This window comes from Marmota marmota, unplaced genomic scaffold, assembly GCF_001458135.2.
Source record: "Marmota marmota marmota unplaced genomic scaffold, marMar, whole genome shotgun sequence".
Lineage (NCBI taxonomy): Eukaryota > Metazoa > Chordata > Mammalia > Rodentia > Sciuridae > Marmota > Marmota marmota.
Genome location: NW_025999977.1, coordinates 56,535,563 through 56,557,893, shown reverse-complemented (window position 1 = coordinate 56,557,893; position 22,331 = coordinate 56,535,563). Strand labels below are relative to the sequence as shown.

At 45.7% G+C, this 22,331-nt stretch overlaps 1 protein-coding gene across 1 annotated transcript; it reads left to right on the top strand.

The window, feature by feature from the left end:
* Window positions 1-5,468: 5,468 nt before the first annotated feature.
* On the top strand, window positions 5,469-20,925 carry Rsad2 (radical S-adenosyl methionine domain containing 2). The gene is made up of 6 exons (XM_015480012.2): window positions 5,469-6,665; window positions 8,266-8,427; window positions 11,849-12,078; window positions 14,116-14,265; window positions 16,657-16,689; window positions 18,273-20,925. The coding sequence occupies exons 1-6, from the start codon at window positions 6,320-6,322 to the stop codon at window positions 18,435-18,437; spliced, it is 1,086 nt and encodes a 361-aa protein (XP_015335498.1). The 5' UTR covers window positions 5,469-6,319; the 3' UTR covers window positions 18,438-20,925.
* Window positions 20,926-22,331: the final 1,406 nt, after the last annotated feature.

The window sequence follows — 22,331 nt, the reverse complement described above, 5'->3', positions numbered from 1 at the left end:
TCAAAGCTCAGGCCGCCAGAAGTCAGACCAAGGTGCCAGCAGGGGTTGTTTCCCCAGGGCCTCTCTGAGCCTGCAGATGGCCCTCTGATTTCCTATCCTGATGAGAACTCAGTTGTTTAGGGCCACCATAATGTTCTCATCTCTAACTTAACCCCCTCATTAAAGCCCTGTCTCTACATGCAGCCACATTCCGAGGAATTGGGCAGGAGCATAGTACACCTCCTAACTGCCGGAGTCCGGCTGCAGCAAAATAACCGGGGGGTGACGAATAACTTGTGTATGTTGATACAGCAGGAGTAGGAGCCGTTTATTGCAGGACAGGAGCAGTATTTATACATTCCACACAGCTTATCTAATTAGCATAAACTAGATACATCAGTCAACCAATAAAGAATTTCCACACTTAATGGCTTGTTTTTGTTACTTCTCAAACCACTCCCTCTGGCATTTTGCCAGGCACCATCCAGACTTGTTTACGAACTCTAACATTCCCCTGGCAAAATGCCAGGTGTTATTTTGACTTGTTTACAGACTCTAACATTTCCCCCTTTTGTTTAATTTAAATAACGACCATAGTGGTTTTTACAGAAACACCATAAATAACCTGCTACAAACAGAAAGGGAGGATACAAAATGCCACAATACCAAGCCAATTGATGGCTCCATGCAAGAAGCCCTTGGAAAAATTATACCAGCAATGACACTGTTAGCAAAGATACCGAGTTACAATTTGTTATAGATTACAGTTTGTTGTCTCAGTCCAGGTAAAGCAGTGTCTCAATAGATTAACTCACAGTCCCGGTAAATCACAGTCAAGGTAAGTTCTGCAGGCAGCTAGCTTAAATCACAGTCCAGGTAAGTTTTGCAGGCAACTAGCTTGATCTGAAGTCTCGTCTGGTTTTCAGCAACACTAGAAATTCTTCCACCTTGGTCTTTACCAGCACTGGGATGAAGGCAGGAACTCCGGATGGCTAAAGAAAATCCTGTAGCATTTAACTAAGAAAACAACCTTCTGAACAATTTAGTACATTATCTCAAGGTTTTTTTGCATTTGAAATAAGCATTAATAGTGCTCATTACTCATTAGCTTCCAGGTGTGGGAGAACCATTGTAGCTTAGTTATTGGCATTGAAAATGACCAAACATCAGGGACACCAGTAGCGTCTTTTGCCGGCTATAGTGTCCTGGGCAGCCCCAGATGGCCCCTGGGGAGTGTCCCGGACTCAAACTGCTACTGGGGCACAGGGAGCAAGAGCCTGCGAGACTGTGCCTCCAGGTCAGGTCTAGATTTGGGCTCGTCGCAGTGGAAGAGCCAGCTCCCCGGCCAGGAGGCGGGGAAGGGCCAGTCGCCGCTGCCTCTTGGAAAATCCTTGCTGCGCTGTGACCGGCTTGCACACTCGGTAGCCGCCTCTCCGCTTCATGCACCCTCCGGTAACGAAAAGTATTTAGTAATAGCCTTTTGCTGCAACTTTTTTTCTGATAATCCTTCTTCTTCTGAACTTTCTTTTTCTTTCTGACTAGAGTTCCTGGGCTCTTATTAACACATGTCCTAACTATTCTTGGTTCCACTGGGGTGCCTTCTTCCCTTAGTAATTTACTTCTCACCCCTTCCATATTTTTATCACAAAGACAATACAACATTTCAAGACAAAACAAGACACAAACATACTGTATCAATCTTCTCCATTTTCTCGAAATGGCCATTTTTCCTCTCGCCCTATCTGCCTAGGGACGAGCAGATTGCCCCCGTCCTATCTATGGACGGGCAGCTTTTTTTCGTCACTTACCCCCGAGTGTCCCGGGGCTCCCCATAACGGGCCACCATCTGCCGCAGCCCGGCTGGCTGGGCAAAATAAGCGGAGGGTGACGAATAACTTGTGTACGTTGATACAGCAGGAGTAGGAGCCGTTTATTGCAGGACAGGAGCAGTATTTATACATTCCACACAGCTTATCTAATTAGCATAAACTAGATACATCAGTCAACCAATAAAAAATTTCCACACTTAATGGCTTGTTTTTGTTACTTCTCAAACCACTCCCTCTGGCATTTTGCCAGGCACCATCCAGACTTGTTTACGAACTCTAACATTCCCCTGGCAAAATGCCAGGTGTTATTTTGACTTGTTTACAGACTCTAACACCTAACTTCTCCAAATGCTGGGTTGGTAGCCTCTCCTCACCTCGGCGTGTATCTGAGGACCTCGCAAGGTCACAGCTCACTTGCCAGTCTTGTTTACTCCCTGAGCACCTTGGGATAAGCACAAAGATGGTGAGCTCGTCTCTGAGAATCCAACAGAAATACAAGCCGGCACATAGTTTGCTAAATGAACCATCCTATTGTAAGTTTTTATATTCATTTGCACCTGTTTCTGTCCTATGAGGAGATGTAGTACTTCAATGACACTAAAGTAGATGAGATCCGTGCATATTAAATATGTGTTAGAGATTGAAGATACAATATCTTTACTCAAAAAGAAATATTGTTCATATTTTTGAGCACCAATTTTAAAGTCCTAGGACAGAGTCTCTGATAGTGCCAGCCGAATGTTTAGATTGAATAAACTTGCCAGTTAGAAAGCTATTGAAGCGGATCTGGAGGCTGGGAAGGCTCTTCAAAGAGGTGGCTTTGAAGGAATGAATAGAACAGCTGTATTCCTAGGAAAAACTATAGGCTTCAACATTTACAGAATTACAAAAGGAAAAAGAAAACTACTCTAACCATTCTGCTCATGGGGGAAACAAGCACAGAGAGTTGTAACATACATAAATGCAGCAACTAATAAATAATAAAACCCCAAAAAGAAGCCTAGATTTTTGAAACGCTGCTTAAATAGGTATGCTTTGGGTAGTTTTCTCAAGTGGGGAAAAGGAAATGAAAATCAGAGTGATAAGGATACAGTGGAGGGTTAGGGTTAGGGCTTAGGGTTTAGGGTTAGGGTTAGGGGTTAGGGTCAGGGTTAGGGGTTAGGGTTAATGTTAGAGGTTAGTGTTAGGGTTTAGGGTTTAGGTTAGGGTTAGGATTAGGGGTTAGGGTTAGGGTTTAGGGTTAGGGTTAGGGTTAGGGGTTAGAGTTAGGATTAGGGGTTAGGGTTAGGGGTTAGGGTTAGGATTAGGGGTTAGGATTAGGGTTAGGGTTAGGGGTTAGGGTTAGGGTTAGGGTTAGGTGTTCGAGTTAGGGTTAGGGGTTAGGGTTAGGGTTAGTGTTGGGAACCACAAATGGAAAGGGATTCTGAAGAGAGAAACCCCACTTCAGACAACTCTACATCAACAAATTTGCATATCACAAAATAAAATGTGGAGCTCAGAAAATGAGAATTCACAAAGCAGATCCAGGAAGGAGTGATGATTCCTCAGCTTGAGTCCCCTGCAGGAAGCTCATGGACGGGGTAGAAAGCACTGAGAATTTAAGTCATTTCCCAGCCAGGAGCAGATGAAGCCTCTGCTGCTCAGAGCATCTGTTTTTTTTTTTTTTTTCCTTATGCATCTGTGGATTTCCAACTTGAAGGATATCCTTATACTGTGTTGTGGAGTTGGGTTTTCTATAAGAAATGAAGTTCATGTAACTACCTGTGAAGAAAGTGAACCACATAGAACCAGGTACTCATTTGTTGATTACTTCTATGGAAGCCCAGAGCTGTGAGCCATCCCTGCCCACACCCTGGAAATAGGACCCTCTAGAGGGTCTTTCTGTTAATGATTGGAGATTCTGGGTGCAGAGGATAAGCAACAAACCTTGCCATACCAACTTTTCAGGATCATCTTATACAAATATCAGGATTGATGATGTGCACCCCATTCATTTAGGGGGTAAGGAATTTGAACAGGCGCATCACAAAAAAAGAGAGCATCCAACTGGCTTAACAAATGTATAAAAGGATGCTTAACAACATCAGTCATCAGGAAACTGGAAACTAAAACTCCCTTGAGTCATCACAACATCTCCATGACTAAAATTAAACAAAACAAAACAACTTAGCAATGATAGCAGTCAGCAAGATGTGGAGCAACAGAACCCTTGAACGGTTCTGATAGCTGATCACTTTGGAAAACTGGAGGTCTGCACTTCCAGGGAACACTCATGTGTCTTAGCAACGGATTCCACTCCTGGATTCCATTGAGTGGTCGGTCAGGCCCAGCATAGGGGCCTGCGTATGTGCACCACAAGACAGGTGCAGGAATGGCATTCCAAATCCTTATCACAGTAGATGAGTAATCAACTGGGCTATGTCGACATTATGTCACTTAATATTTAAAATGCCTGTGTGAGTTAGACATTCTTTTCTCCCAGATGACCAACAAGATCAGGCAAGTTAAGAAATCTACTCAAAATTTTGTGATATTGGCTGAGGTAGGATTCAGTTCTTTAACAGGTTTTGTTTCAAAAAGCTTGTGTTTTATCCTTTGTATTATAACTATAATTGATCTGATTTTCATTTATTCGTACATATTTAATCTAGCAAAATGCCTTTCTCAATTGAGCCAGACCATGGTGTAAAAGTTTCAAATAGCTTTTGCCCCGATTTCAAAGTCTTGGACCACATCCATGGTTGCATAATTGGCAATCGTTAAACACGTGCTTCTTGTTTTGCAGAATTTGCTTTCAGTTTCTCTGTTCAGGAAAATGAGCTGTTTCTATTTCCATTCAGACAAACAATAGCTAACCCTAACAGAGCACATCCAGTTCTCAGGGGTATTCCAACGGAGGAGCATTAAGTAGCATCTACACCTTGGCAGAGAGGTGTCGACGTGTGTGCAGTGTGTGTGATTGTGTGGTCGATCAGATGACGGTGTCACACAGCTGGCTCCTGAAGCCCAGCCACTGGCCTGTTCCAACTTTGCTCAGCTGAGGAACACTTGAAGACACATGATCAACACCACCCTGACCATAAAGAAGAAGGGTGATCACAATTCTTCCTGAGAAAACTATAAAAACAAAGAAATTACAAGCCACTGTGATTTTCCCCAATTAGGAAGCAGGTTAGAAAAACATCCTATTTTCCTAGCTGGGAATGTCTATTAGAAATAGTTTAAAAGTTCAGGAACACAAGTCTACATGTTAACCCTGTCACAACAAGTAGGTTGGGTGACTGAAGTCCCTGCAGAGCCATCCTCCCCTGATCAAGTGGTCTTTCCATTATGTGCTTTCAACAGTAATGACACATGGCCATGAGCTGGGTCCTCGTGTTGTGCACTGGATCTCTGGAACTCCCTCCTCCTCTCTAACTCTGACCTTCATCTTCTCATTGCCTCTATTCCTCTGTCCCTGAGAACCACCCTTCTACTGTCTGCTTCTGGGAGCGTAAATACTTACATTCCCCACATCAGAGAGCTCATGCAGCATGTGTCTGTCTTTGCTGGCTTATTTCACTTAGCGCCATGTCCTCCAGGTTCATCCATGCAGTTAGACTTGACAGATTTTTCTTCTTTTTGAAGGCAGAGTCGTAGGATTCCATTGTGTGGGGGTACTCCGTGTCCCCACCCATCCATCTGCAGATGGACCCTTCATTTGCCTCCAGATCTTGGCTGTCACAGACAATGCTACAGTGAGCATGGATGTGAAGATGTCTCTTCTATGCCCTAATTTCCGTTCCTTTGGAGAAATGCCCAGCAGGGGGTCTTAAGGTAGTTCTCTTTGACTATCATGACATACTCACCCTGAGCACCTGCCTCTGAAGGCTGTCATCGTCACACAGTTATACTGTCTAAGCATCTGAAAATCCAAATCCAAAATGCACTTAACTGGAAACCCTGCACTGACAAGACACCACGGTGGAGAGTTTGCCTCCTGAAGATGTATTTCTAGCACAAAGCTATTTAAATGTTGTGTAAGCCCCCCTCTGGGGATGTGTGCAAGGTGCATAGAAACATGGATGAATTTCATAAGGAGACTTGGGTCCCATCCTCAAAATATCTCACTAGGTATATGCAAATACTCCCCAATTCAAACAAGTCCCCAATCTGGAGCATTTCCAGTCCCCTCCCTTTAGGTTAAGGCTGCTCGGCCTGAGTGGGAGCAGCCCAGCATACAGAGGTAGCTGTGTGTCTTGGAGGCATAGAGACACGACTGATGGGCACCACGTCTCTGAAGCACCTGCTCAGGTGCTGAGCACAGGGCGAGGTAGGAAGGCAGCCTGCTGACCGGAGCCTGGGTCTTGGCCCGGTTCCAACTTTCCTTTTCATGAAGAGGAAAATCGAAACTAACTCAGCTGGGAGTTAGTCAGAGGGGGCGTGTCCCTCTGCTGTGACAGGATGCTCAGAGGCGGGCCCTTTCCACCTTCATATAACTGAGCCGTGGCCTCCCACACTCCGTGGCCACCATGAGGATGCTGCTGCCCTCCGCTCTGGCTGCGCGCCTGCTCGGCGCCTTCAGGCAGCCCCTGCTCCACTCGCTCTGGAGGGGCCTGGCCCCACTGCTGTACTGGCTGAGGGCAGCCTTCTGGTGGCCAGGTACAGGGAAGGGACAGCAGCGGGTCAGAGAGAGAGCTGAGGGGAGACAGGAGGAGGAGGCGGACGGCGACCTGCCCATCACCCCCACGAGCGTCAACTACCACTTCACGCGCCAGTGCAACTACAGATGTGGCTTCTGCTTCCACACGGCCAAGACGTCCTTCGTGCTGCCCCTGGAGGAGGCCAAGAGGGGGCTGTTCCTGCTCAAGGAAGCCGGTGAGTCCCAGGCCCAGAAAGAAGTCAAAATGCTCCATCCACCCCAGGGGGCCAATCCGGCCGGGGGCAGCCACCCTGGCGAGAGGGCTCCCAGCCACCACAGACACGCCGTCCCAGGTGCAAGGGCCGGGAATGCGGGCAGATGCCTGGTCTTCCTGAGCCCCGAGGTGTCCTGGCCAGGTGGTTGGTGGGCACACCCACCCCTCCTGTCAGCCGAGGTCTGTGCCAACGGCAGGCCCCTTTCCCCCAGCATTTAGACGGAGGTCGGGAGGGTGATGCTACTTTCAGAGTTTGTCCAAGGCACTAAGGAATTCATTTTTTTCCAGAAACATTTAATGAGGAAAGTTGAAAACAAACACGAAATATGGGATGTTAGAACAGCAACATCTGAGCCTTCTATCTGGGATCGTGTATGGGCTCTTAATAGGAAACTTATAACAATTATTTCCAGCACATGTCGGAGGCCTTGCTCTTGAGCGCTGCTTACTGGACATCCACACCTTTATATGGTTCCAGCACCTCAGAGCAGCCTCAGCAGTGGAGTCCGAGCGCCACGTCTCCCACTCCAAGCCTGCTCTTCTCCCTCCTGTCCTTCCTAGAACGCCCCCTGCGCTGGCTACTTTGCAAAGTCTTCTTTTGAACATTCTAATGGAATGTTTGCAGACAAGCCCCAAGTCACACACAGCCTAAGTGCACAGCAGGTGGATTCGCAAAGCAGAACCCTAGGTGCAGAATGGCCACGGCCAGCACGCTCCCCACAGGGGGTGTCCCTGGTTGGTGCTGCTGATTCTGTGCTTTATGGGGACGAGATCATATGACCGGCACTTGACAGGCCCTGACCTGCTTTGCTCCACCTCGTCGGCTGGTTATCTGCAGCTGATCTTGCAAGTAAAGACCCATCACCTTGTCCTTCTCAGAGTGACCTAGCTCAAGTTCTTGTCATTCCTCAGCAGGATTCTTGTCATTCATCTCATTGACTCTGCTCTCCCTGGAAGTAGACATCTTACTAAAATATAATATTTTACCTTCCCTCCTCAGCTAGCCCTCTCATAGGTCTTACTACAACCAGTTTCTGAGCCTGGATGTCAGGGGCATGTTGAGCTGTTTCCCAGCCTGCTCTACCCATGTCTCAGGAGGTGGTTTCTGCTTTGCAGACTCCAGGTTGCGCCGTTGCACCCGTTGGCTTCTAACCAAGTCAGCTCCTCTATGTAAAGAACTCCCAACATCCAAGGGCATCTGCTTAAAGGAGGGAAAAACAAAGCAAAAACAAAATCTTCAAGTGATTTTCTTCCCCCTGATTATACCCTGAATTAAATACATGGTTATTCTGATGAGGTGGGGTTGGTGTTAGGAACACAAATTAGGAAAGGAGAGGATAATGAGAAATTTTCATTTCTTTTTTTTTTTTTTAACATGGAGAAAATATGACCTTTGCACTAAAACAAAAGTGGATGGGGTTGGGGGTGTAGCTCAGTATTCAGGTGCTCCCCACACTGCACGAGGCCCTGGGTTAGATGCTCAGCAGCACAAGACACAAAATAAAACAAAAATTAAAGTGGGATTTGGTGAAGTGGGACACCTCACATTCTGCCTTTGGCAGGGATGGAGAAGATAAACTTCTCTGGTGGAGAGCCCTTTCTTCAGGACCGGGGCGAGTACCTGGGCCAGCTGGTAAAATTCTGCAAGCAGGAGCTCCTCCTGCCCAGTGTGAGCATCGTGAGCAACGGCAGCCTGATCCGGGAGAAGTGGTTCAGGGACTACGGTAAGCGCTCCTGGAGGCCACTTCGGGCATCTCTGCTGATATCGTTGGTTCCTGTGTTTCCTCCCATCCTGGGCCTCAGGCCAGGCCTTCAGGGGAAGTGGAAGGAAAGAAAAACAAATCTTGCTTATTCTCATCTCCCTTCCAGCTGGGTGTGATGGGCGTCTTGGTTCTGCAGGGCTCTCAGTAAACAAGGGTGGCCAGTCAGAGAACTAAGCGTGTTAGGAAGCCTGACTCTTCTGTACCTTCCAAACTTAGCAAGTATCCAGACCTATGACCCACACTTAGCCACTCACTGAGGAAAATTAGCACACAGCTGTGCGGTAAACTCTCTCTGCTGGAACTGGACTGCACCCAGAACTAATGACATCAGACACCGTGTGTGGACTGGCTGATTTCTGGTGCTGTCAGAACTTCCTCTGCATAGCCAGGATGAAGAATCACCAGGTCCTAACATGGCAGAGAAGGCTGTCATTAAGTCTTGCCCATGGATAATGTTCATGGAGCACTGCCTGGCACTGAGGCAGCACTGGGATTTTTGGAGACAATTCTTACAGTCTCTCTCCTCTCCCCCGCCCCCCCTCTCTCTCCTGAGCCATTTGAGCTTTAAAATCATTCGAAGGAAACTGGCATTTTCCATCTGTTGGAGTACTGGCCAGAAATATCCAGTTGAATTTCCATCCCAAGATGCGGGGAGAAGGCTGTGAGGGCGGGTGCGGTCCATCTGAGAGGATTCAGAGTTTCAGCGGAGGGAAGTCAAGGAGGAGTCGAGGCAATGTCTGAAAGCAGTGACACCAGGGGGAAGTGGGTTTGGAGGAACAAAGGCAAGGGCGCTGTGGGAGCCAGACAGACCCAGAGAGACAGGGAAGGTGTCCAGGAGGCAGTGACTGGAGACCAGTTGACAGGGTTTCTCTTGGTGTGTGCCTGGGCAGCTCTGTCCCTCCAGGATGGCTGGACCTGCCCATCCCTGTGGAGAGTGTTGCAGGGGCAGAAGGACTCCTGCCTCGCAGCGACAAATCCTGGGGTGTGGGTCTGGGAAAGGGGATGGAAACTCAGGCACTTGGAAGTTTACAGGAGAACCCAGCATCTCCTGCAAGGTCGCAGTAGGAAGGGGTGAGGACTGGGGACTGGGCAGCACTGGCTCTCTTCTTAGAGGCCAAGGACCTCCAATTATAAACTTTAATTGACTTTTTTTGCACCATATGAAATCTTGCCAGATGCTTATATTATTAAACATAAATCAAAATCTGCACTCTGTGTTCCATCTGCCAGTTAATAATTTGAAATATTTTTAGATGCTCAAGGAACCAACAAAATGTATCTGTATCCCTCTCAGGCCCCTCCAATTGTCCACCTCTGATCTAAAGGTCCAGGGATGGGCCTGTGTGCTGAGTGGACGAGGGGGCTATGCCACAGGTCCCCACCTCTCCAAGTCTGTCCATCTTCTGGAAGGACTCATAAGCCAGGGCTTATGAGACCAAAGGTATAGAGTAAAAGGGTAGTGTAAAAGTGAGTGTCGTTGAGTCCAGAGACACCCAACATACTGTTCTGAGTCCACCCCCATCTGACCTCACAGAGGCTGTCCTTTCTGTCCATCAGTGAAGTGCAGAGACTTGTTTGGACATTCTCTATGCAGAAAATCTCATTGGAACCTTAGGATCCAAGACTTTCACACAGGGCAGGTCACTTGGGAACATACCGCTATGAGACCTAACCCTGCACTCAGATAGACCCTGGATCTTGCTCAACAGTCCTGAGGAGTCTTGACAGATGGCTGCAGCAGGCTGTGGGCCTCCGGCTCTTGCACCATCCACTGGTGACATGTGAATGTTGTGGCAGTCACACATGCAGGGCATAGGAAAGACCCCATCACAGCTTCTGATTCTCTTAGAAAAATGCAAGGACTGAGCAGAGATCCACTCTGATAGATCCCTCTTCCCAAGAGACATGACCAGAGAAGAGGGAGGGATTTCACAGCAATCAGCAGAAGTTGGAAGGGTGGCAGAGCACAGCTGAAGCCCATTTGGGAGCCAACCAGAAGAGGCTGCCTGCATAGAACCGACAGGGCTTTGTGTGTTTAGTTTTCAATTTTTTTTTTTTTTTTGGATGGTTAGAGACCACATGCTCAGTGAGTTGCCTTGTTCCAGTATGATATCCCATTACAAATTTACTCAAGATCAAATTGTAGGACATTTAGAGTTGTGTTAAAGAGTGTTTCTGGCTCGTACGTGTGCTAATTGCTTGTTACTTCTGGGTAACACAAAATGAGCCTTAAAATAGGAGCTAAAATGACCCTTTTTGTTTATAATATAGAGAATTGCTGTTGAAGGAGCAACGGAACATTTGGTTCCCATAAAGCAAAGGCAAATTTAAGAAAAAGGTGCCACCTTTGGGAAGTCACTTGGAAGTGCAGGTCTAACCCCCTGTGAGGAAGCCCAGGCCCAGAGAAGGCCTGCCCTTCACAGGCCAGAAGAGCAGGAGCAGCCCAGGCAGAGGCAGGGGCAGAAGAGCGAGAGGGTAGAAAAGACTGTCATGGAACCCAGTGGAGGAGAGCTCAATGCCAGAATCACACTCAGCGTGTTCTGGGTTCCGAATGACCCACTATCTGAGCTCTCAATAAGCTGCTCGACGGGGAGGGGCCCGACACCCTCACTTCAGCCTCCCTTTATCTGGGTTTGCTCAGCATCTAATGTGGTTGTACCTGACAGCGCACAGAGTCGCTGTGAATATTTAGATGGTGAATCAAATGTACAAAATGCGTCAGGAAGAAGCTGGTGAACTTGGCCAAAAAACTGCTGTGCTTCATGCTCTCTCTTATTCAAAGCAATTGTATTTGTGTGGTAGAAAAAGAAAAGCAAATGTATAATTCTCATAGCTAAGTGTGGAAGCGTCCAAAATATCTATCTGCTTGCTTCATAAATTATATGATTTCTATAAAGAAATAAATGAAAAATCTTAAGCATATTAATTGGAGCTCATGCAAGTAGGGGAGTAGGGTTTTAGAATGATCAAATATGTATATCCATCATTAATTATGTGTATAGACTTTGTGCGTAGGGAGGTACCGGGGGTTGAACCCAGGGACACAATATCTCCAGTCCTTCTTGTTTTAATTTTGCAAAAGTGTCCTGCTAAGCTACTGAGGCTGGCCTGGCACTTGTAATCCTCCTGCCTTGGCCCCCCAAGTTGCTTGGATTATAGGTGTACATCACTGCACCCAGGCACATGTGCGGTTTTTTAATGAATGCTCTATACAAGTACCAGTATGGTTCACATCTCAGCGAGTTTCATAGGTATGAGGAAAGTATCACATAAAAAGTTAGAACCCAGGTGCAAACAAAATATGTTGTATCATGAAGAGATTGATGTGACCCGGAACGCCTTTTCCTTGGACAGAAAAATTTAGCTGACCATTTTACCACAGGTGACTACTTGGACATTCTCGCCATTTCCTGTGACAGCTTTGACGAGGAAGTCAACGTCCTTATTGGCCGTGGCCAAGGAAAGAAGAACCACGTGGAGAATCTTCAAAAGCTGAGGAAGTGGTGCAACGATTACAGAGTGGCTTTCAAGATCAACTCGGTCATCAACCGGTTCAACGTGGACGAGGACATGAACGAGCAGATTAAAGCCCTGAACCCTGTTCGCTGGAAGGTAAGTGCTGCTGCTGTTCCTGGCTGAGCTCGGCTCTTAAGCTGGAAAGAGCCTCACCGGAGAGCTCCAGGCCATCCAGCTCGGTCCTCGGTCTCGCCCGGCTCCCTAGACTCCCAGCCACGGCTTGCTGTGCTTCACGCTCCCTCTGAACCCAGGAATGGTGTTCTCCTGAGATACCGTGAGGATGAAGGTCATGCTCAGTGCTGGGGTGTGTCTCTGGAAAACCCAGAGTTGACTGACAGGGAGCAATGCTCTCCACAGAGCCGGATGCCACTGAGTGTGCACTGAGTTATCGGAAGGCATTAGAAGTCAAGGCTTCCCCACCGGGAGCAACACCAGGCCTTTATCCCAAGACTTGTGCTTTGGGACTAGTCCCACCTCAGAGCCTGAGGCTCACACGCGCAAGCCCGCTTAGCACAGAGAGCCCTGGCAACATGCAGACACTGGCAATTGGCTACTTAAAAACTTAAAACTTAAAAATTCAAGTTTTAATCTTCCCCTAATCCATTTCCGTATGCAAACAAAGCAAGTATAAGCTTTTTTTTTAAGTATATTTTTTTTAGAAAATCTATTTAAGAAATTGTAAATAGCGACATTGAACTTGAACTTTTGGTGAAGTACGTAAGTAGGCTGATGCACCCCAGTCTAGAAGGAGTGAGAGAAAGCTAAAGGAAGACAGTGGGTAGGACAAGTGGGGACTGTGAGGAGGAGGGAGGCCGAGGCAGCAGCCGGGGGGCTGCCCTCCAAGGCTAAGAGCTCCTCCTGGAGCCGGCTGTCCTGTCCCTCTGTCCTGGTCCCTCCTTTCTTCTCCTGCCATCTCATTGTTCTCATATGACTTCCCCCACTGCTTGGGCTCCTCTTATCTCCCAGACTTTTACTCCACTCATTTGACCACTACAAGGGCACTTCTTGCCCTTGAAGACCTGACTCTCAGAGGGCGGAGCTTCCCCCCCCCCCTCCGGAAAACTGTGCTCACTGAGAGGCTGATCTTCAAAGGCTGTTGGCAGATGGAAGCTGACGCCCCTGCTTGGTCCCTTTGCTCCCTGGTTTCCTGGGGTGCCCTCTTCCCACGAGGCCATGGGTGCGGCAGCCCTCAGCAACCGTGTGCCAGAGGGAGGACACAGAGCGAGAGGCCATCTTCTTCTGGGGGTTGAACCCAGGGCCTTGCGCATGCCAGGCCAGCCCGCGACCGACTGAGCCATGTCCCCAGCCCGAGAGGCCGTCTTTAGAGCTTTATGATATTAGCCCTAACTGACTCAAATTAATTCAGATGCTATTGATTAATTCCGTGTAGAGAAACCTGTTCCACAAATGCCTGTTAGCCCCGGGTTCTGCTTCAGCTCTGTCACCCTGTGCCACCTGGGACACCTTGCCTGGTTGCTTGCCTTCCCTGGGACCTCCCTGCTCAAATGACAGGACTGCTCAGGGTGGGGTAATGCAGTGTGCACACTCAACTCACACACACTTGCACACTCACACAGTCAGCACACACACTAACACACACACTTGGACACACGGTCACACATACAAACTCACAAAAACACCTATGCACACACATTCATGTACACACTTATTTACTTAAAAGAAGAATGAAAAACTGTATTAATGACTTCAAAAATTTGTCCTTATGTATTAAGTGAAAAGCAAACCTGGTTTAAAAGTACTTAGGATATATTAAAAACCAGCAAAACAACAATATTTTTAAAATGGTTTTCTCTTGAAGATGACAGTTGTTATTTTTTTATGCTTTTTAATAGTCCCTGTTTTCTTCAAAAAACATTGATGATAGTCTGAAAATATTGGATCATAAACTTAGATCAAACATACTCTAGGCAGTTTGAGGAATTTCTATTTGAAGAATGTTTGTGCGTCTAACATCATATTCCTGAATTCCAGGGCCACTCTCCTTTCCCAGCGTGAGGTCTCCCCAGGACTGCTGAGCTCCGAGGGCCGGGCCTGGGAGCTGGAGTTTGGACAGGGGTGGGGCTGGGGCCAGCGGGATGACGGCCCTTGCCCCACAGGCTCTCCTCCCTTCAGGTGTTCCAGTGCCTCCTGATTGAGGGCGAGAACTGTGGAGACGATGCCCTGAGAGAAGCACAAAGATTCGTCATTAGCGACGAAGAGTTTGAAGAATTCTTAGAGCGTCACAAAGGAGTGTCCTGCTTGGTGCCCGAGTCCAACCAGAAGGTTGTATACAGCTCACTGGGCTTTCCTGCTTGCCTTCAGATTGATTCCACAGTAGGGAATCCTGGCCAAGGACTTGCATGTGGACAGATTGTGGTTTCAGAGGATTCAGCACAGAGAGAGGGAGGAGTGAGTCCCAAGCCAGAAAAGCACAGGTCCACCCTGGCTACCTGCTGACTGTGGGCTTTCAATGGGCTTCAGGGTCTCCCTCCGGGAAGGCAGAGTGCCACCCAGAGGTGATGTGACTTCATGTATCACCACTGTGCCATCTCAACCCATGCTGCTATAAACTTAGCATTTCTACTTCTGTGAAAGAAGGAGGGAGCTCTTGAATGCCATTCTCTTGCTATCAACATCATCACATGATTCACTTGAACCGTTTCTAGGAAAAACTTTAGAAGTTGGGTAGAATGTAGAAGAAATGGTTTGCCACTTCTTTAGTTGTCTAGTGTAAGCACAATTGAATGCATCCTAAAAGGACAAATTCCACTCATAGACTAAGCAGGGTTGGCCAAAGCATGTCTCTGCTGGGACTTCAGGAATTACCAGAGGCAGTCACTGATGAATACACTCTCAAAATCTAAAGAAAAATGATTCCTGTTCTTCCTGCCACAGTGGAGGAAATGCCTTATTAATGCAAGTTGTGAACATTTTTAAGCAATTATGAACGCCAAATTTGAGTACATTAAAGTTAAAATTATAAGCTACATACATCATAAAAATTAAAAGTAAAATATGCTACCATCATTTTTTTGTAATGACACCAAATTATATAAAATAAAGTATTATATAAAAAGTTCTTTAAATCAATAAGAACCTGCTAACAGAGAAAGTTAATCAGGTAATGGGCACAAACAGATGATTTACAAAGGAAAATCAAAGAGTGAATGAACACTTTAACAGTCTCTGATATTATCAGTATTCAAAAAAATGGAAATTTAAATATGAAATGCGAAGATGCAGTAAGAGGTGATTCATGTGGTTAGTAGAAGGACAATGCCTAGGATTTCTAAGGATTTCCTAGACAATTAACTGATAATTTATTATGATAATCTTTGAAGTGTTCTTATATATTGATTCTTAAATTCTACTTCAAAACACAAGAAATCTTTATATGAAGATGCAAAGAAATATTTATATAAAGGTTTGTTGCTGCAGCATTAAGAACAATAGAAATAAACTGAAGGTAGCTTTGCTTCGCCGTAGGGCAGGAACAGGTGCATTAGTACGTTAGCATAGTGAAATGTCTACTGAATAAAGCATATTTAAGAGTGTTATGTTACCAGGATAAGGTCTCATCACATGATATTAGTAAATTTGAAAACCAACATGCAAAATCAATCTGAAACTCAATGCTGATATGCAAAAAAACATATCCATACGTATCCCCCAGAGTAGTGCAAATTCCAATAATTTGGTTGATTTTATAACTTTTTGGATCTTCCAATTTGTAAAAGATAAGATTTGTTATTTGAGGAAGTATTTTTAAAACAGGTTCTCCCATCTGCCACCCCAAAATACACACTCAGAAAATCTCTCCCCCGGATGCTCGCATAATGTTAGGAATTCCACGGACAGAAATTTATTCCTTATGCTTTGGCTTCTGGAGGTCTTGATGGATGGCTGGAGTTTAAAGGTGATATTGAACTAAGCACGAGTGAGAAAATCCCCAAATGGAGAGAGAGCAGGGCAGGCTTCAGGGAGCAGTGAGGAAGTGGAGGGAACCCTCTCGCAGGGTCTCTTTTACGGGATCTTCCCCCTCCATCTTAATTACATAGTGTGAGGGCGAAGAAAATAAGGAAAGCAATGAAAGATGGCACTGTTCTCGGTCTCCATCCTTGTATGAAGAGCTCTTCACCCACCTGCGCATCTCAACTCCCCAAAGGCTCCCCACCCAGGTTTTCTTTCCCCCTTGTGAGTCGGCTGGGACATTCGCCTTAGGTGTCCCGTTGGTGAGGGCAGAAGGTCTGTCTACCTGCTGTTAGCTCAGGAATCCCTCTGCGCACACAATGCACCACTACCGTCAGTCAGCTTAGCGTGGCAGAATCAATGGGAGAAGCCACCCTGTAGTCCCAGGCTAGCATTGAAGAGTGCTCTGCTTGGTACATCAGAAAGAGGGTCCACAGTCGAGGGAACAATGTGGAGTGGTGTGGCTCCTTCTCTTGACCTTTCCGTTTGATGCAGATCATCCAGGCCTGCTGAACCTGTTGGCCTCTGAAGGGACACACACATTCCCTCCCCTTATGAGGGTCACACCAAAAGCCACTCAAATGAGATAAGACATACTGAACCCAGAATTAGAAAACCCAAATGCACATTTTATTATAGACAGTTGAAAATACACACTGAAAAATATGCTTAGGACTAAATTTGTATGCAATTTCTTCTTTGCAGATGAAAGACTCCTACCTTATCCTGGATGAATACGTGAGTATTTCTCTTATGAAATTGTCACTGAAAAGCTAGTTAAGCCGCAAGTCCAGCTCTGAGCTGAATGCCATCATATAGGACCCGTTTGTCCGTCTTCATGGCCTGTCACAGGTTTTGGGCCAGTTAGGGTCATTAAGATGATACAGCTGGGGGTCCCTTTGCCATATGCGCCCAGCACCTCTGCAGGCACTGGCTTGGGCCCAGGTGCCTGGATTGCCACTAGCTGCCATATGGTGTGGCTCCTGCCTGGCCTGGTGTCCGTGGACCTCACAAGGACCCCCAGCACGTGAAAAGGCCCTGGGCTGCATTCTCCTTTGATAGGCAGCTCACTCCCTGCTGATTAACCTTGGCAATGGCAGAGGGGCCTTGCCCTTCCTTTCCTTTCTAAGCACCACTCATATCCTCTTCCCTCATCATCTTCCTAAGGAAAGGGAAAACCTACCCTCTCACAAGTGGAAAAGAATCCACTTTCTTTTCCTTTGTCTTTTTTTATTTTTTTGGTCCAGATTTATAACTTTTGTCAATATGTCTAACAAAAGACAAATAATTCCATTCAAAGATATGTTTTTCAGAAGAAATGAGCTCAAAGAAGAACCATGGGTTCAATATTTAAATTGGATTTTCTTTGAGGGATATTTAAGATAACTTTTATATTTCATTAGTTTCAAGTTCATCCGTGTTGCTTTATAGCAATTTCACTTATTATCAACATGAGCTTTCTTTGTGGGACATAAGGGAAAGAGTAATAGTGGAAATGTTCAGTTAACAAGTCCAAGGTAAAGAGGAAAGTGAAACCATTTATTTGGGGAATGCAAGTGGCCATGATGGGCCCCGGGGGCTTTGACCAACGTTCTGCAACAACCTGTCTGGTCTCCACAGAATTGGATCAAATGTACTTGATCCAAAATTTGCTTTTGCCAATTTAACAACTTTCTGATTCAACATATATGAATCGATCCTCTACAAAATTCTCAGTGTAGGTCACACGAAACCTAAAGACCTCATTCTTGCACAAGAATTAGGGAAAAGAGGCTGAAGTAATTAAAATAAGACAGACAGGATGAAAGCAAAGAACGAGGCCGGCCCATGTGGCTCTGCTGGTCTGGTGCTTGCCTGCCTCAGCGTCTGCTTTCTTACCACTCTTTCTGCCACTCTTGAAAGAATTCTTTTGGGACGCAGAGTGACATGGCTGTGTGCTTGTCTCACTAGCAATGCCATCACCTACAGTTTCCCACAACAGTGCTCCCCAAGCCCCCAAGCCTTCACGGGATCTTTCCCTTCAGACACTGGGGAGAAGTCTCTCCAGATCAGCATGTCGCCTCTGCTGGGGGCCATGGTAGTTAGTGAGCCGTCATCCTGCGCCTGAGGCTCTCAGCGGACCTCACCTCTTCCTCAGTGCCTGAGTTACATGAGTGGGGGTGGGGGGAAGCTTAGAGAGCTCAGTTTCTGGCCACAGTTCTCAGTAATCATTTATTGACATGATTGGAATATTAAAAAAATATTTTGCATTGATACCTTAAAATGGGTTTTACAGCATAAACTTTATGGAAATAGACTGATTTGTTTCTTGAATTTCCTAGATGCGCTTTCTGAACTGCAGAAGTGGCCGGAAGGATCCTTCCATGTCTATCCTGGACGTTGGAGTGGAAGAAGCTATAAAATTCAGTGGGTTTGATGAACGTATGTTTCTGAATCGAGGAGGAAAGTACGTCTGGAGCAAGGCTGACCTGAAACTGGACTGGTGACGCTGTCAGCAGAGCAAGGGCCAACCCACTGGAGGCCAGCCCCACGTGTGGCTGCCGTGGTCTGCAGGACCTGCACTCTGGTCTGTCTCAGTGGCCAGAAACCTGCGCATCACATTGAATTGCCTGTGGGCACTGAACATATAAATCACCTGCGTAACTAAAGTCCACACTTCAGTTAGTTGGCTTAGTGCTGTATTGTTATTTAAAAGGTTCTAAGCCGACTGTGAACAAGAGCACAATAATCCAGTTCAAAGTTGCCTTTGTGAGAAATAAGCTACAAGGATACCTGGGGGGGGCAATCCATAATTCCAATGGGTTTGGTATTTTCAGCAAAATTTCCCGTGACTGCTGTGTTTTTATTTCAAAGCTATTTTTTTCCAGTTTCGTTTCTGTCTTCATTTTTGTCTTTCTTTTATTTGATCATCAGTTATTTCCTGCTGAATATTGATTGAAACGTCACTTTTCACCTTAGAAATATTATCAAATACTGCCTCCAGTTACTTCTGCTTATTGTAAAGCTCCTTCATTTTCTGTCTTTATATCACTGAAATCTTGGAAATTTTATTTAGAATTATAGAAATGGTCCACAGACATTTTAAAGAACAATGAAGGAAACTCATCTATCTCACCTGCTCCTTGAGCGCAGGGACTTCTGGTGCCTGTGCAGTCTGTGCTACACAGATTCTTCTTCAAAGACCCTTTGCACAACCAGCAGACTCCACGTTCCCTGATATGGAACAAGAGTGGTACTTCAATTGCTGTGACCACCTACTTTTCAGGGCATGGGAGTGTCAAGTGAAAACGTGACTTTTCATTTGACCAGATGTTTGTCTTCAAAGCTCTGAAAATTGACAGTGTGGGCTATTCCGTAAAAACCCGCCAAGTGCACCTGCAGTTTATGCAAGTGAAGCCACAGCACCTTATAGCATTTCTCCGTTAACTTTGAGTCAGTGGAAACAGGATACAGTCTAGGCCAGTAGGAGAGAAAACTCTTCCTTTCTTTTCTAGCTCTAAGAGGGAAGCATGGGAAATAATGTCGCTTGATCAACATTTTCTCCTTGTATAAATACATCATGTGGTTTCATTATGTAACTTAGATAGTATCTCATTACCTGGAATAAAATAATTTCCTATCATTGTTTCAAGGAAGCAAAATCATAGAAAAAAATTTTTTGCCAATTTAATTAGACTGCAATTCCAGAAGGCCTCACTAGGGGGCACTTTAGTGTCTCATTTCATTAGGAAACTTATAGAAATTCCCTGTTCATAATCAATTTTCAGGACTTGGTAAATTTTTTTCTTTTTTGTTTTATGTCTTTCCCTTTTTTATTGTATGTTTTTGTTTTTGCAGCACTGGGGCTGGAACTCAGGGCCTTTTACAGGGCTTGGTGATTTTGAAAAGTTTGGTTTTGTGATTTTTTTTCTTAAAAAAATATATTCCTATTTTAATTTTTAAGTCATATAATTCAACTGAAAGATGTGTGTCCCACCCAAAATTAGATAAGTTGTTTGTATTTTCTACTTTTTCAAGAGAAAAAAAAATTAATCAGGAAACGTTTTCCCCAGGGGTTTTGATGGCACCTAAGCAGCCCTTGCCATGATGTAATCAGCTGGAACATGAAACGGATTTGTCGTTTGCATGAGTGTGCTTTGGCCCTGTGTGAGAAAGCCCTGAGACGCTCTGATGTGCTGCCAGGGCTCAGCCAGCTGATCTGAAGGCAGGTCTCACTGAAGCCCAAATCTTCTGAAGTGGATTAGATTTATTTCTAGTTGAGGGAAACTGCTTGTCTTTCCTCTAAGGAAAATATGATGCAAAACAAGAGGTGCATTTGAGATATAAGCTATTTTAAGTATATTTTCCAGCTGTTTTAGCTGCTATTAACCCTCTCATTTAGTCAGGATTTGTAAAGCATTGATGTTTAAAATATTTAAATGTCCCTTTTTCTTAAAAGGAAGAAATGGGAATTTTTAACACTGCAATAATATTTAAACTCACATAGTGTTTTACATAGTGTTTTGCTTTTTTTCCGTTTTAAATATGAGTGTTAGTTTTGTGGAAAATGTTGCTTTTTATTGAGACAATAAAGCATAGTTTAGTTATATATCTTACTTCAAGTGTAAGTACAAATGTTTTGTGGTGCTTTCAATTATTGCTTAAGTTCAGTGTCCACTTGGCACTAACCATCTCTATTATTAGATGATATATCATAGGGCAGTATCCTTTTTTTTCCCCCAAGTTGAAGGTGATTGAGCTCGTTTCACTGAATTATCTGAAAAATGGGCCCGATTTTATCTCTATCAGATATTGGAGTCCAATTGCCGCATAGACAGAAAACCAAATAAGCAAACACTGTAGCAATAAGGTCCCTTTAAGCAATAGGGTATTGTGTGTGTTATGCTCTTGTTGAAAGTATTCTATTAAGTAAGTTGTGTTTGGACAGAGACTGTTTTGTAACATGTAGCAATATATTAAAATAGTTTTGTCTCACTGGCTGACTGTTATGAAGTCTTTCTTTGTTGTGTGTTGACAGTAAGTGTGTGCTTCCACAGACTGCAATTGCTAACGGCCAGTGTGCTTTAAAATTTAATCAACAAGATTATCAATATTAATAAGTCCACTTCAGACAGCCCACTGTAAAGGAAGACTGGATGGAGATGAACCACGGGACAAAATACACTTTCCAGTCTAAAATCAAAGCCAACACCCTGGGGACCCAGCCTGCGACACCTGATCATCTCATGAGGGACAACTCCTGCAGGAGGTCATGGGCAGGGCAGCTCAGCCCTCACCACAGATGCAAGACCCCGGGGGGCGGAGGGCTGGGGTGAACTAACCCTGCTGCTCTAGACCAGGTCCCCGAAGGATGGCAGGGGCCTGGTCCCAGCATCGTCCTTGCAGGACTTGCTCATCAGACGTGTGAGGTGTCCAGGCACCGACTCAGAAGCCTGGGGCCAGCCCCACAGCATGACCCCCCTCTGCAGTAAGCAGTCCACACAAAGTGGCAGTGAGCGTCTCCCTGAAGACTCAGAAGTCTCAGAGCTGGTGGGAAACAGGCTGAGGAGAGGGAGCCAGGCAGAGTCCTGAACTTTGGGACAAATCCAGCACAGAGGGACAGCGCCTGGTATCACCAGCATTCTGAGGCAATGCAGAGCTAGTCCCCAGCACCCTGACTCCTAGCTGTCCACTCAGACCATGGCTCCTTTGAAAAATCCTGCTGGCCTTGCCATCTCTGCCACCAGCCCATGAGTTGATTATGCCTCCTCCTTCCAGCCCGGGGCTCTGCTTATTGGCCCTAGTGTCCACCTGGCCCCTCTCGACTTGCATGTGGTCCTCCTGAGACCTGCACCATTCTCCAACTAGCCCTGCATGTGAACTCCAGTCATAAACACTCCCATCTTCAGGGGCAGCACCGCCCTCTGCTGTCCCCACCTTAATACCTGCCAACCCTCCCCAGTGTTCCAGGTCAGATCCAGGGTCTCAAGGACAGGCAAGGAGACTCTGGGGGAAATATGTGTCTTTCATCATGGTGGTGAGGCCCTTGACAGCCACATTTCGGGGCACAGTGCCACGTCAAGTGCTCATGAATATGTCTCCCATCAGGTCATGATTAATGACACAGAAACCCTCATAGTGCTTGGTGTAGGTTCAGCGTGTGGCTCAGATGCCATTCAGATGAGTTTCATAGACCAGAAAGATCTTAACCCTTTTTAAAAATAACTGTAAAATCTACACATTTGGGGAGTACTTGAAAAACAGTGTAAAGCAAAATGAAGAAAATAGAAGTCACTTATAATTGCATCACCCAGTGGTAGCTGCTAATTTAGCTCAAGTCCCTTCCAGTTATGCATATCATTTAACAGAACTGAGTTCATATGCAATCATTTTATTTCCAC